Here is a 13,421-nt window from a genome sequence, read left to right as displayed (position 1 = left end):
AAAAAGAATTTTGGTACGCGCACGGAGCTCGTACGATGACAAAACGCTTACAGTGGATAGATAGATGTCACTTGTGTGTGTGTGTGTGAGGGGGGATACCTTCAATATTTGTTTCTACAAAATGACATGATATATTATTCCATACTCTTTCAGCCAGCAAAATGAGTTCTACAAGGTATTATATCATACAAAAATGTCACAGTTCCACAAAAAAAACTGCTTTTTTTTCTTCCTCCTCCTCCTCCTCCTCTCCCTGGGCTTTACAGCATCAGTACCTTTGCAGAAGTATTTACAGGGTCGAAGTACATTCATCCACTGCTGAGTATAGAATCACATTGGATACAAGTGACCAGGGATCATAAAAAAAAAGCAACAACCAAAAACAAAACATACTACTTTATTCAATCCTACCAAAGTAATGCGTCTCTTTAACGCCACAGAGCGAGTTCTCCAGTGGCTGCATCATCTTTATATATATTCACAACGTATGTACAGGATTTTATTCATTGTAATGGTATTCATTTCATTAATAATAAATAAGTGAAAATATATCGACTCAAGTAAGAAAACCAAGCTACCAAGATTGAAAGAAAAAACAACAAAAAATTGGCGCCAGTTGCCAGCAGAGTCCTCCTCCACACAACCCTGTGGGACGCCCCCTGCGCACCCCGTGGTCTTCGTTTCAGTCTAGACGTCACTCGCTGGGACGAAAACAAAGCTAAAAAAATGTGCTCGTGTTTGGTGTTGAGGGGCGTGGGGGGCGTGTCGTCCCTCGGGGAAGCGGTGGGGAAAGACGGGCAGCTGGTGGAAGACCCCGTGGCAGTTTTTGAGTGTGTGGTCCAGGGCGTGACGGGATTTAAACACAGGTGGGAGGGGCTGAGAATGAGCGGGTCTTCGGTCCGAGTCCTGGTCCGCGCCTCCCTCCAGGCCGACCCCCGCTACGGCTCGCCGGCCTCTTTTGCCTTCCTCCTCGTCGACCTGGGGGCGAGCGCGGGGGGCGTCTTGGAGGCGGGTCAGGCCTGGAGCGAGCGTGTCAGTTCATAAAGGCATTTGGCGAGCGTGGTGGAGACCTCCATGTTGCTTAGTGCGAGCACAGACAGGTGCGTCTCGTGTTTCTTTACCAAGCTGCAACCAAAAAAAACAGGTCACATGTCAGTAAACGAGTCCAATTTCTTCAATAGTTGGGCTCTAAATGATCCTCCTAGGGTCCATGGAAACACCTTCGTCCTATCCTGTTCGCTTTTTGAAAAGTCAGACTAAGGTAGACTTAGTTTGAATGTCCAGGATGAGTTGAATGTGTTGAAGGTGGAATGGTTTGAATAGGTTGAAAAATGTGGGAATTGTGCAACTTGGAAAAATGCTTAATTCATTTCAATGGGAACTTCCTGGAAATTTGGGAAATGCGGGATTTAAAAAAAAATTATTACCAGCATGAATTTCCTGCATGAGCTGAATTGGTTGGTGTTGGAATTCTTTAAATCGGTCAAGAAATGTTGAAGTAGGAAACGTTTTTTAATTGAAAAATGGTATTACGGAATTTGGGGAAAACCGGGAATTTTTCAAGTTCTTAGACCACCTTGGTTTTTTTTGTCCTGACTAAGAGGAATGTTTTGACAATGGGTTGAAAAATGCCAAAGGAGTCATCGCACTAAGAAAAGTTGGAAATAAGGTTAGAAAAAAACAGGAATTCCTGGAAATTTTTTGAATGTGGAAATTTCCCGGATGAGTGTAATGTGTTGAAGGTGGAATGGTTTGAATCGGTTGAAAAATGTGGGAATTGTGGAAGTTTGAAAAATGGCCAATTAATTTTGAATGTTGAAAATGTCCCTGAAAACTGGGAATTCCAGGATTTTTTTTAATTTTTAATAATTACAATTCCTGAACAGGCTGAGTATTTTGGAGTTGGAACGGTTTGAATCGGAGAAAAAAAACAAGAGTTGTGGAACTTTGAAAAATGTCCCATTCATTTTTCAATTCCCACATTTTCACGGAAATGTGGGAATTTCGGGAAAAGCGAGATTTAAAAATAAAAAACGATTAGGAGAATGAGCTGAATTGGTTGGTGTTGGAATTGTTTAAATCGGTCAAGAAATGTTGAAATAGGAACAGTTTCTTGATTGAAAAATTATATTATGGAATTTAGGGAAAACCGGGAATTTTTCAAGTTCTTAAACCACCTGGGTTTTTTGTCCTGACTAAGAGGAATGTTTTGATAGTGTAACGCTTGAAATGGGTTGAAAAATGCCAAAGGAGTCATGGCACTAAGAAAGGTTGGAAACAAGGTTAGAAAAAAACAGGAATTCCTGGAAATTTGTTGAATGTGGAAAAATGGTTGTTTTACTGTCCAGGATGAGTGGAATGTGTTGAAGGTGGAATGGTTTGAATAGGTTGAAAAATGTGGGAATTGTGCAACTTGGAAAAATGTCCCATTCATTTCAAATGGGAACTTCCTGGAAATTTGGGAAATGCGGGATTTTTTTTTTTTTTAAATGATTACCAGCATGAATTTCCTGCATGAGCTGAATTGGTTGGTGTTGGAATTCTTTAAATCGGTCAAGAAATGTTGAAGTAGGAAACGTTTTTTAATTGAAAAATGGTATTACGGAATTTGGGGAAAACCGGGAATTTTTCAAGTTCTTAGACCACCTTGGTTTTTTTTGTCCTGACTAAGAGGAATGTTTTGACAGTGGGTTGAAAAATGCCAAAGGAGTCATCGCACTAAGAAAGGTTGGAAATAAGGTTAGAAAAAAACAGGAATTCCTGGAAATTTTTTGAATGTGGAAATTTCCCGGATGAGTGTAATGTGTTGAAGGTGGAATGGTTTGAATCGGTTGAAAAATGTGGGAATTGTGGAAGTTTGAAAAATGGCCAATTAATTTTGAATGATGAAAATGTCGCTGAAAACTGGGAATTCCAGGAAATCCAGGATTTTTTTTTATTTTTAATAATTGAAATTCCTGAACAGGCTGAATATTTTGGAGTTGTAAGGGTTTGAATCGGAGAAAAAAACAGAGTTGTGGAACTTTGAAAAATGTCCCATTTATGTTATTGAATGGGAATTTTCACGGAAATGGGGGAATTTCGGGAAAAGCGAGATTTAAAAATAAAAAACGATTAGGAGAATGAGCTGAATTGGTTGGTGTTGGAATTGTTTAAATCGGTCAAGATGTGTTGAAATAGGAACAGTTTCTTAATTGAAAAATGATATGATGGAATTTGGGGAAATCCGGGTATTTTTCAAGTTCTTAACCAACTTGTTTTTTTTGTCCTGACTAAGAAGAATGTTTTGACAGTGGAACGCTTGAAATGGGTTGAAAAATGCCAAAGGAGTCATGGCACTAAGAAAGGTTGGAAATAAGGTTACAAAAAACAGGAATTCCTGGAAATTTGTTGAATGTGGAAACATGGTTTGAATTTCCAGGATGAGTTGAGTGTGTTGATGTTGGAATAGGTTGAAAAATGTGGGAATTGTGCAACTTGGAGATTTTGGGATTTTTAGAAAATGCGTGATTTTTTTAAAAATGATTCGGAGCATGAATGTCCTGCATGAGCTGAATTGGTTGGTGTTGGAATTGTTTAAATCGGTCAAGAAATGTTGAAGTAGGAAACGTTTTTTAATTGAAAAATGGTGTTACGGAATTTGGGGAAAACAGGGAATTTTTCAAGTTCTTAGACCACCTTGGTTTTTTTGTCTTGACTAAGAAGAATGTTTTGACAGTGGGTTGAAAAATGCCAAAGGAGTCATCGCACTAAGAAAGGTTGGAAATAAGGTTACAAAAAAAAACAAAAAAACAGGAATTCCTGGAAATGTGTTGAATGCGGAAATTTCCAGGATGAGTTGAATGTGTTGAAGGTGGAATGGTTTGAATCGGTTGAAAAATGTGGGAATTGTGGAAGTTTGAAAAATGGCCAATTAATTTTGAATGATGAAAATGTCCCTGAAAACTGTGAATTCCAGGAAATCTGGGATTTTTTTTTTTTTTAAATAATTGCTGAAAGGGAGCACACAATTCCTGAACAGGCTGAATATTTTGGAGTTGGAACGGTTTGAATCGGAGAAAAAAACGGAATTGTGGAACTTTGAAAAATGTTCCATTCATTTCAATGGGAATTTCACGGGAAATTAGGCAATTTCGGGAAAAGCAAAATAAAAAAAAATGATTAGGAGAATGAGCTGAATTGGTTAGTGTTGGAAATGTTTAAATCTGTCAATAAATGTTGAAGTAGTAACTGTTTCTTAATTGAAAAATGGTATTACGGAATTTCGGGAAAACCGGGAATTTTTAAAGTTCTTAGACCACCTTGGTTTTTTTGTCCTGACTAAGAGGAATGTTTTGACAGTGTAACGCTTGAAATGGGTTGAAAAATGCCAAAGGAGTCATGGCACTAAGAAAGGTTGGAAATAAGGTTAGAAAAAAAACCAGGCATTCCTGGAAATTTGTTGAACGTGGAAAATCTGTTGTTTGAATTTCCAGGATGAGTTGAAAGTGGAATGGTTTCTTGGAGGCACTTAAATTCAAGAGGTTTCCTTGGCTCTTTGTTAGTGTGTGGTGGTTTTAGAAACCATGTGCACACGTAATACAAACCCCGTTTCCATATGAGTTGGGAAATTGTGTTAGATGTAAATATAAACGGAATACAATGATTTGTGAATCATTTTCAACCCATATTCACTTGAATATGCTACAAAGACAACATATTTGATGTTCAAACTGATAAACATTTTATTTTTTGCAAATAATAATTAACTTTAGAATTTGATGCCAGCAACACGTGACAAAGAAGTTGGGAAAGGTGGCAATAAATACTGATAAAGTTGAGGAATGCTCATCAAACACTTATTTGGAACATCCCACAGGTGAACAGGCAAATTGGGAACAGGTGGGTGCCATGATTGGGTATAAAAGTAGATTCCATGAAATGCTCAGTCATTCACAAACAAGGATGGGGCGAGGGTCACCACTTTGTCAACAAATGCGTGAGTAAATTGTTGAACAGTTTAAGAAAAACCTTTCTCAACCAGCTATTGCAAGGAATTTAGGGATTTCACCATCTACGGTCCGTAATATCATCAAAGAGTTCAGAGAATCTGGAAAAATCACTGCACGTAAGCAGCTAAGCCCGTGACCTTCGATCCCTCAGGCTGTACTGCATCAACAAGCGACACCAGTGTGTAAAGGATATCACCACATGGGCTCAGGAACACTTCAGAAACCCACTGTCAGTAACTACAGTTGGTCGCTACATCTGTAAGTGCAAGTTAAAACTCTCCTATGCAAGACGAAAACAGTTTATCAACAACACCCAGAAACGCCGTCGGCTTCGCTGGGCCTGAGCTCATCTAAGATGGACTGATACAAAGTGGAAAAGTGTTCTGTGGTCTGACGAGTCCACATTTCAAATTGTTTTTGGAAACTGTGGACGTCGTGTCTTCCGGACCACAAAGGAAAAGAATCATCCGGATTGTTATAGGCGCAAAGTGTAAAAGACAGCATGTCTGATGGTATGGGGGTGTATTAGTGCCCAAGACATGGGTAACTTACACATCTGTGAAGGCACCATTAATGCTGAAAGGTACATACAGGTTTTGGAGCAACATATGTTGCCATCTAAGCAACGTGACCAACGCCCCTGCTTATTTCAGCAAGACAATGCCAAGCCACGTGTTACATCAACGTGGCTTCATAGTAAAAGAGTGTGGGTACTAGACTGGCCTGCCTGTAGTCCAGACCTGTCTCCCATTAAAAATGTGTGGTGCATTATGAAGCCTAAAATAGCACAACGGAGACCCCCGGACTGTTGAACAACTTAAGCTGTACATCAAGCAAGAATAGGAAAGAATTCTACCTGAGAGCTTCAAAAATGTGTCTCCTCAGTTCCCAAACGTTTACTGAGTGTTGTTAAAAGGAAAGGCCATGTAACACAGTGGTGAACATGCCCTTTCCCAACTACTTTGTCATGTGTTGCAGCCATGAAATTCTAAGTTAATTATTTGCACACAAAAAAAAAAAGTTTATGAGTTTGAACATCAAATATGTTGTCTTTGTAGCATATTCAACTGAATATGGGTTGAAAAGGATTCGCAAATCATTGTATTCCGTTTATATTTACATCTAACACAATTTCCCAACTCATATGGAAACAGGGTTTGTATATCCCCAAATTGATGATTCAACTTGTTATAATTCTGTGAGTGTTGGCTTTCAGCAGCACAGGCGCACATGCACACTTTAGGCACTTAAAAAACCCCATAAAAAAATGTTACCAGGCTGTGTGTAAGTGCAGGCTGGTTTTAAAAGAATGCGCATGTCATTGTATGTTTAGTATAGTGTTGTCCTCATACCAATATTTTGGTATCGGTACCAAAATGTATTTCGATACTTTTTGGTATTTTTTGATACTTTTCTAAATAAAGGGGACCACAAAAAATGGCGTTATGGGCATTATTTTAACTAAAAATCTTAGGGTACATTAAACATATGTTTATTATTGCAATTTAGTCCTTAAATAAAATAGTGAACATACTAGACAACTTGTCTTTTAGTAGTAAGTAAACAAACAAAGGCTCCTAATTAGTCTGTTGACTTATGCAGTAACATATTGTGTCATTTATACACCTATTATTTTGTACACATTATTAAGGACAAGTGGTAGAAAATGAATTATTAATCTACTTGTTCATTTACTGTTAATATCTGCTTACTTTCTCTTTTAACATCTACACGTCTGTTAAAATGTATGTTTGTAGAGGCGGTATAGTACCGAATATGATTCATTAGTATCACGCTACTATACTAATACCGACCGGTACACCGTACAACACTAGTGTAGTTTATCAAAATAAACAAAACAGGTGAAATGCCACCAAGTCAATTTTTGCTGCTATTCCAGGCTTTGATTGGACAAAAACGTGCATGACAGCAAGTGTATGCATTTGCATGTAGACAGAGACCGTTTGGCCAAAAGAAAACATCCAAAAAGCGGCAACAATACTCCACTTACATGTCGTCACCTGATTACTAACCAAGTATCAGCGATATTAATAGAAGCGCTAACGCAGAGGAACTACTTTTAGTTGTGCAGAGCGCTAACTCGCTTATGCTGCTATATTGACATATTGAGCTGCTGCATCCCCTCTGAGTTGATGAAAGTTAATTCTAGATTATAAATCATGCCTTTCACCTGGATAGTAGAAGGTTAGGGACATAAACCCACAAGTTGGTCAACTTTGACATCCAACTTAGACCCGGAGATGGCCAGAAAGACACGAAAAGACGCTTGTTTGCACCTTTTTTAAACCTTTGTGAGGATTATGATGAATTTGTTCATGTAATAAAGAAAATACTCTTTAAACATCCCATCTTCACTTTATTAGGAAGTGATTATTTTATTATGTTGATAGTTTGTAAAGTTAAGTTAAAAGTTAAAGTACCACTGATAGCAACACACACTTGGTGTGGTGAAATTACCCTCTGCATTTATACATACATACATACATACATTAATGTTTTATATACACACTGTAAGTTTTTATATGTAACTTGGTAACATTCATAATAACATGTAATATTTACCTATGTTGATCATTTTAAGCATACGACGGCGTATTAATTTCACAGACGCATCACAACGTTCACTTTCCCTTCAACGACAACAAGAAGACTACTAATCATGGCAGACTTGATGAGAGACAACAAAGGGTTACTTTGGGACAAATGATGCTCCAGAAACTTCTATTTTTGAACCTGAATATAAGGAGGATGACCGACAGATTTTAGAAGCTGTGTGTTAAACAGATGCAGCTTTAGTCAAACACTAAGCATCATGTAGCAGTATTGCTAAGTGCTAAACAAGATATACACACACATATATACAGTATATATATATATACAGTATATATATATATATATATATATATATATATATATATATATATATATACACGGACATGTGTCCTGAGCAAGACACTTCACCCTTGCTCCTGATGGGTGCTGGTTAGCGCCTTGCATGGCAGCTCCCTCCATCAGTGTGTGAATGTGTGTGTGAATGGGTAAATGTGGAAGTAGTGTCAAAGCGCTTTGGGTACCTTGAAGGTAGAAAAGCGCTATACAAGTACAACCCATTTATCATTTATATATATATATATACACAATATATATACACAATATATACATATATATATATATATATATATATATATATATAGTATTGCTAAGTGCTAAACAAGATATACATATATATATCTATCTATCTATCTATCTATCTATCTATATATATATATATATATATATATATATATATTGTTTAGCACTTAGCAATACTGCTACATGATGCTTAGTGTTTGACTAAAGCTGCATCTGTTTAGCACACAGCTTCTAAAACCTGTAGGTCATCCTCCTTATATTCAGGTTCAAAAATAGAAGTTTCTGGATCATCATTTGTCCCAAAGTAGTCTTTGTTGTCTCTCATCAAGTCTGCCATGATTAGTAGAATTCTTGTTGTCGTTGAAGGGAAAGTGAACGTTGTGATGCGTCTGTGAAATTAATACGCCGCCGTATGCTTAAAATGATCAACATAGGTAAATATTACATGTTATTATGAATGTTACCAAGTTACATATAAATACTTACAGTGTGTATATAAAACATCAATGGAGGTTTTTAGATGTTTTCTAGGGCACTTTATAGGCATAATAGAGCAACTCCCATTTGCTAGCTTTTTTTTTTTTACGAGTTAGAATGCATAAAAAAAAGCAAAATATGTGTTCTTGTCTTACATGAGGATTTTGAATGATAGGCAAAATTCTCCCCAAAAAGTGCAGTTCCCCTTTAAGCTTCCAAGCATTCTAACAAAACACAACTTAAGAGGGCGGAGTCAATACTCACATACGACCACAGTCCGAGTGCTTGGCGATGTTCTTTAACGTTAAGGCAGCAGTTAGTCTGATGTGTTTGGTCACTGGTCCCTCTTTCTCATCCTGGAGAAAAAGACAAAACATAATTAGAGTGTTCAGTCCCCCCCAAAGTAAAAGTTTATTTTAGTAGCAACCGTGAGTGTTTCGAGCCACATTATGAACTAAATGCATGCAATAGTTTATTTTAACGTGTTGGGTTTTTCCATCCATCCATTTACTACCGCTTATTCCCTTTGGGGTCGCGGGGGGCGCTGGAGCCTATCTCAGCTACAATCGGGCGGAGGGCGGGGTACACCCTGGACAAGTCGCCACCTCATCGCAGGGCCAACACAGATAGACATACAACATTCACACACTAGGGCCAATTTAGTGTTGCCAATCAACTTATCCCCAGGTGCATGTCTTTGGAAGTGGGAGGAAGCCGGAGTACCTGGAGAGAACCCACGCAGTCACGGGGAAACATGCAAACTCCACACAGAAAGATCCCGAGCCCGGGATTGAACCCAACTACTCAGGACCTTCGTATTGTGAGGCAGATGCACTAACCCCTCTCCCACCGTGCTGCCCGTGTTGGGTTTTTATCAAATAAATTTCCCCCAAAAATGCGACTTATACTCCAGTGCGACTTATGTTTTTTTCCTTCTTTATTATGCATTTTCGGCCGGTGCGACTTATACTCCGAAAAATACGGTAGTCAATTTGTACAAAACACCACAAAATTTGATATTTCACTAAGCATGTATTTTTTGCAATGAAGAAAATAAGTCAGACATGAGTTGTACATTAAAGACTGTATATTCACAGGATTTATGTCCCAAGAATCATTGCTGTAAAAGTGTAGCACCAATCGCCTAGCCAAAAATACCAAGGAAATACACTTAGTTTTAGGGCACAGTTGTCAAACTCAAGGGCCAGGGGCCAAATGTGGCCTACCACATAATGATGTGGTAGGCCTGTGAAAAATGTGTGTTAAAGGGGAACATTATCACCAGACCTATGTAAGCGTCAATATATACCTTGATGTTGCAGAAAAAAGACCATATATTTTTTTAGCCGATTTCCGAACTCTAAATGGGTGAATTTTGGCGAATTAAACACCTTTCTATTATTCGCTCTCGGAGCAATCCGCCATTTTCTCAAACACATTACAAACACCGAATCAAATCAGCTCTGTTATTTTCCGTTTTTTCGACTGTTTTCCGTACCTTGGAGACATCATGCCTCGTCGGTGTGTTGTCGGAGGGTGTAACAACACGAACAGGGACGGATTCAAGTTGCACCAGTGGCCCAAAGATGCGAAAGTGGCAAGAAATTGGACGAATGTTGTTCAAATTACGAGGGTGTGGGGAAAGCCGACGAAAATGGTCAGTCGTTTGTTCCGCACACTTTACCGACGAAAGCTATGCTATGACAGAGATGGCAAGAATGTGTGGATATCCTGCGACACTCAAAGCAGATGCATTTCCAACGATAAAGTCAAAGAAATCTGCCGCCAGACCCCCATTGAATCTGCCGGAGTGTGTGAGCTATTCAGGGACAAAGGACCTCGGTAGCACGGCAAGCAATGGCGGCAGTTTGTTCCCGCAGACGAGCGAGCTAAACCCCCTGGATGTCTTCTTGGCTCACACCGCTTCTACCGTCCCTTAAGCCACCGAAGGTGATCAAGAGAAGAATATCGACCCTAGCTTCCCTGGCCTGCTGACATCAACTCCAAAACTGGACAGATCAGCTTTCAGGAAAAGAGAGCGGATGAGGGTATGTCTACAGAATATATTAATTGATGAAAACTTTATTCATTACTCGCGGTTTTACGTAAATTATTATACATAAACTGTGTTTACCAATAATTTAGCTTAAAAACATTACAACACTTAAAAACAAACACATACCAATCGTTAGTTAGAAGGCGATCGCCGAATTCGTCCTCGCTTTCTCCCGTGTCGCTGGCTGTCGTGTCGGTTTCGCTTGCATACGGTTCAAACCGATATGGCTCAATAGCTTCAGTTTCTTCTTCAATTTCGCTTAAGCCGCTGAAATCCGAGTCTGAATCCGAGCTAATGTTGCTATACCTTGCTGTCCATCCGCCATGTTTGTTTGTATTGGCATCACTATGTGACGTCACAGGAAAATGGACGGGTGTATATAACGATGGTTAAAATCAGGCACTTTGAAGCTTTTTTTAGGGATATTGCGTGATGGGTAAAATTTTGAAAAAAACTTCGAAAAATAAAATAAGCCACTGGGAACTGATTTTTAATGGTTTTAACCCTTCTGAAATTGTGATAATGTTCCCCTTTAATGAAATGCTTATAATTATTTCAATTTTGACAGGAAAAAATGCATATCTTCTAAACATTATCTAATCATGCCAAATATTACATTATTATATAGTGTATTACAAAAATAGGTTAGTAAAGATAACAGTTTGTAAATGAAAAACATCTAATAATCGAGTGCATAGGCAATGGTGTAATAATATGAGGTGATTACTGGTACACATTTATATCAATGCTGTCAAATTATATTTATTTAAAAATAAAAAAATCAGATCAATTTCAATTTTGATTAATCACAGGTTATTGCCAGAATGCAAAATTTTAATTAATTTAAAAAAAAAGCGGCCCTCTGAAGGCAGACATTATTGTGATGTGGCCCTCAATGAAAACAAGTTTGACACCCCTGCTCTAGGTAATGTTGCAATTTTCAATGCCAACAAAATAATTGATAAAAAAAAAAAACCCGCTTCAAACTAAGTATGGCTCCACCTTTCCAAAAAGGTGCTAGCTTGACGCTAATATACATGGGCTTTCCTATTGACATGCTACTGCTTAGCATTAGCGATTTCAACACCTCCAACTGTGTTAATGAAAACTACTACTAGTGCATGTTACAATCAAACAGCTGCAATATTTATAGCATTAACACTTTTTAAGGCGCAGCAAACAACAAAACACACCATAAACCAGAGCTGTGTACAGAGAGAGTATGGCTAACTCAGTTTCAAAGTCGGAAGCAAACATGGAGCTCTGTAGTCACGTGATGGGTTTTTAACCAATCAGAGAGAGTATGGCCAACGCATCTCCTAAATGATTAATCACAGCTTATTACCCGCATGCACAATGTTCATTAGGCAGCCATTACTGCGATGTGGCCCTCAAGGAAAACAAGTTCGACACCCCTGTTTTAGGGCATACCATACCATAACTATACTTCAGTGCTCAATCAAATTAGAATCTACAGTAAATATTTATTTATGATGCATCAATCAAGTGGCTGGAGTCTGAGGTTTGGCAAAAGTTGAAGAGTTGAGGAAGAAAAGGAGTTCCACTCACCGTGAAGTCCCTGAAGACCAGGTTTCGAGAGCCTCTGCGGAGTGCCATGAGGGCTGCGCTCGGATGATTGGCGATCGCTTTCGCTGGTCGCGCTGCCGGTGTACTACTGCCTGCCACTGGCGGCGTCCTTTGCACACAGGAACGTCACATGAACATTTCCAATCAAACATTCATGCTGCATGTTTGTTTAAAGCAGGAGTGTCCAATAAGTTTTCACATTAAATACAAAAAGTCAGCAGTCTGAGAGCTGCCATTTAGTCGCTATTTGGTGGCCAACGGAGGTAACTCAAGTCAGTGGCCATTAATTGCACATCAGTACAATTCCGTGCACTCACATAAACGACCCAATCAAAACAACCTTCCCTAGTCATGGTGCAAAAATAAATAAAACAATACAACCACCACAAAAAACAAACAAAAAAAACATCCTGCTCATTAAAAGTTTAGGATATTATTAAAAAACATCTATCCATCCATCCATCTTCTACCGCTTGTCCCTTTTGGGGTCACGGGGGGTGCTGGAGCCTATCTCAGCTGCATTCGGGCGGAAGGCGGGGTGCACTCTGGACAAGTCGCCATCTCATCACAGGGCCAACACAGATAGACAGACAACATTCCCACTCACATTCACACACTAGGGCCAATTTGGTGTTGCCAATCAACCTATCACCATGTGCATGTTTTTGGAGGTGGGAGGAAGCCGGAGTACCCGGAGGGAACCCACGCAGTCACAGGGCCAATCAGCATTAAAAAAAACTCTAAATTACACCCATTAAAATCCATTACAAGGGACGATGCGAAAAATGCAAAATGCTCTCTCTGCACTTCTTTATCGAATACTCTTAACCAATTATAATAATTAATTATATATTCATTATATTATTATAACTATGTAATATATATATATATATACATATGTGTATATATATATATATATATATATATATATATATAAATATGTGTGTGTATATATATATATACACACATACATACAGTCCACTTTTGGCCCCTGGCCAAATTTTGTTAAGCACAATGCGGCCCCCCCAGTCAAACAGTTTGGACACCCCTGGTTTAAAGCAAAGTGGCACAGTGAGCCTACAATCAAATGACTTTGCTGCATTACTCAATGTAGGACATCAAAAGACATTTGTGATTTAGGGCTATATAAATAACTT

General features: G+C 38.7%; 1 protein-coding gene across 2 annotated transcripts in view; it reads right to left on the bottom strand.

Annotated features, from left to right (window-relative positions):
* Positions 1-381: 381 nt before the first annotated feature.
* arid2 (AT-rich interactive domain 2) overlaps positions 382-13,421 on the bottom strand; it is a 100,942-nt gene continuing 87,902 nt past the window's right edge. For both annotated transcript variants that reach the window (XM_061961284.1, XM_061961285.1), the window contains exons 19-21: positions 12,247-12,373; positions 8,886-8,977; positions 382-1,125 (exon numbers count right to left, since the gene is read on the bottom strand). In XM_061961284.1, coding sequence (XP_061817268.1) covers positions 1,014-1,125; positions 8,886-8,977; positions 12,247-12,373 — 331 coding nt within the window. In that variant the 3' untranslated portion in view covers positions 382-1,013. The remainder of the gene's footprint in view (positions 1,126-8,885; positions 8,978-12,246; positions 12,374-13,421) is intronic.

The sequence above is a fragment of the Nerophis lumbriciformis genome, linkage group LG05 (genome assembly GCF_033978685.3).
Source record: "Nerophis lumbriciformis linkage group LG05, RoL_Nlum_v2.1, whole genome shotgun sequence".
NCBI classification, from domain to species: Eukaryota; Metazoa; Chordata; class Actinopteri; order Syngnathiformes; family Syngnathidae; genus Nerophis; species Nerophis lumbriciformis.
This window is presented reverse-complemented; position numbering and strand designations above follow the sequence as displayed.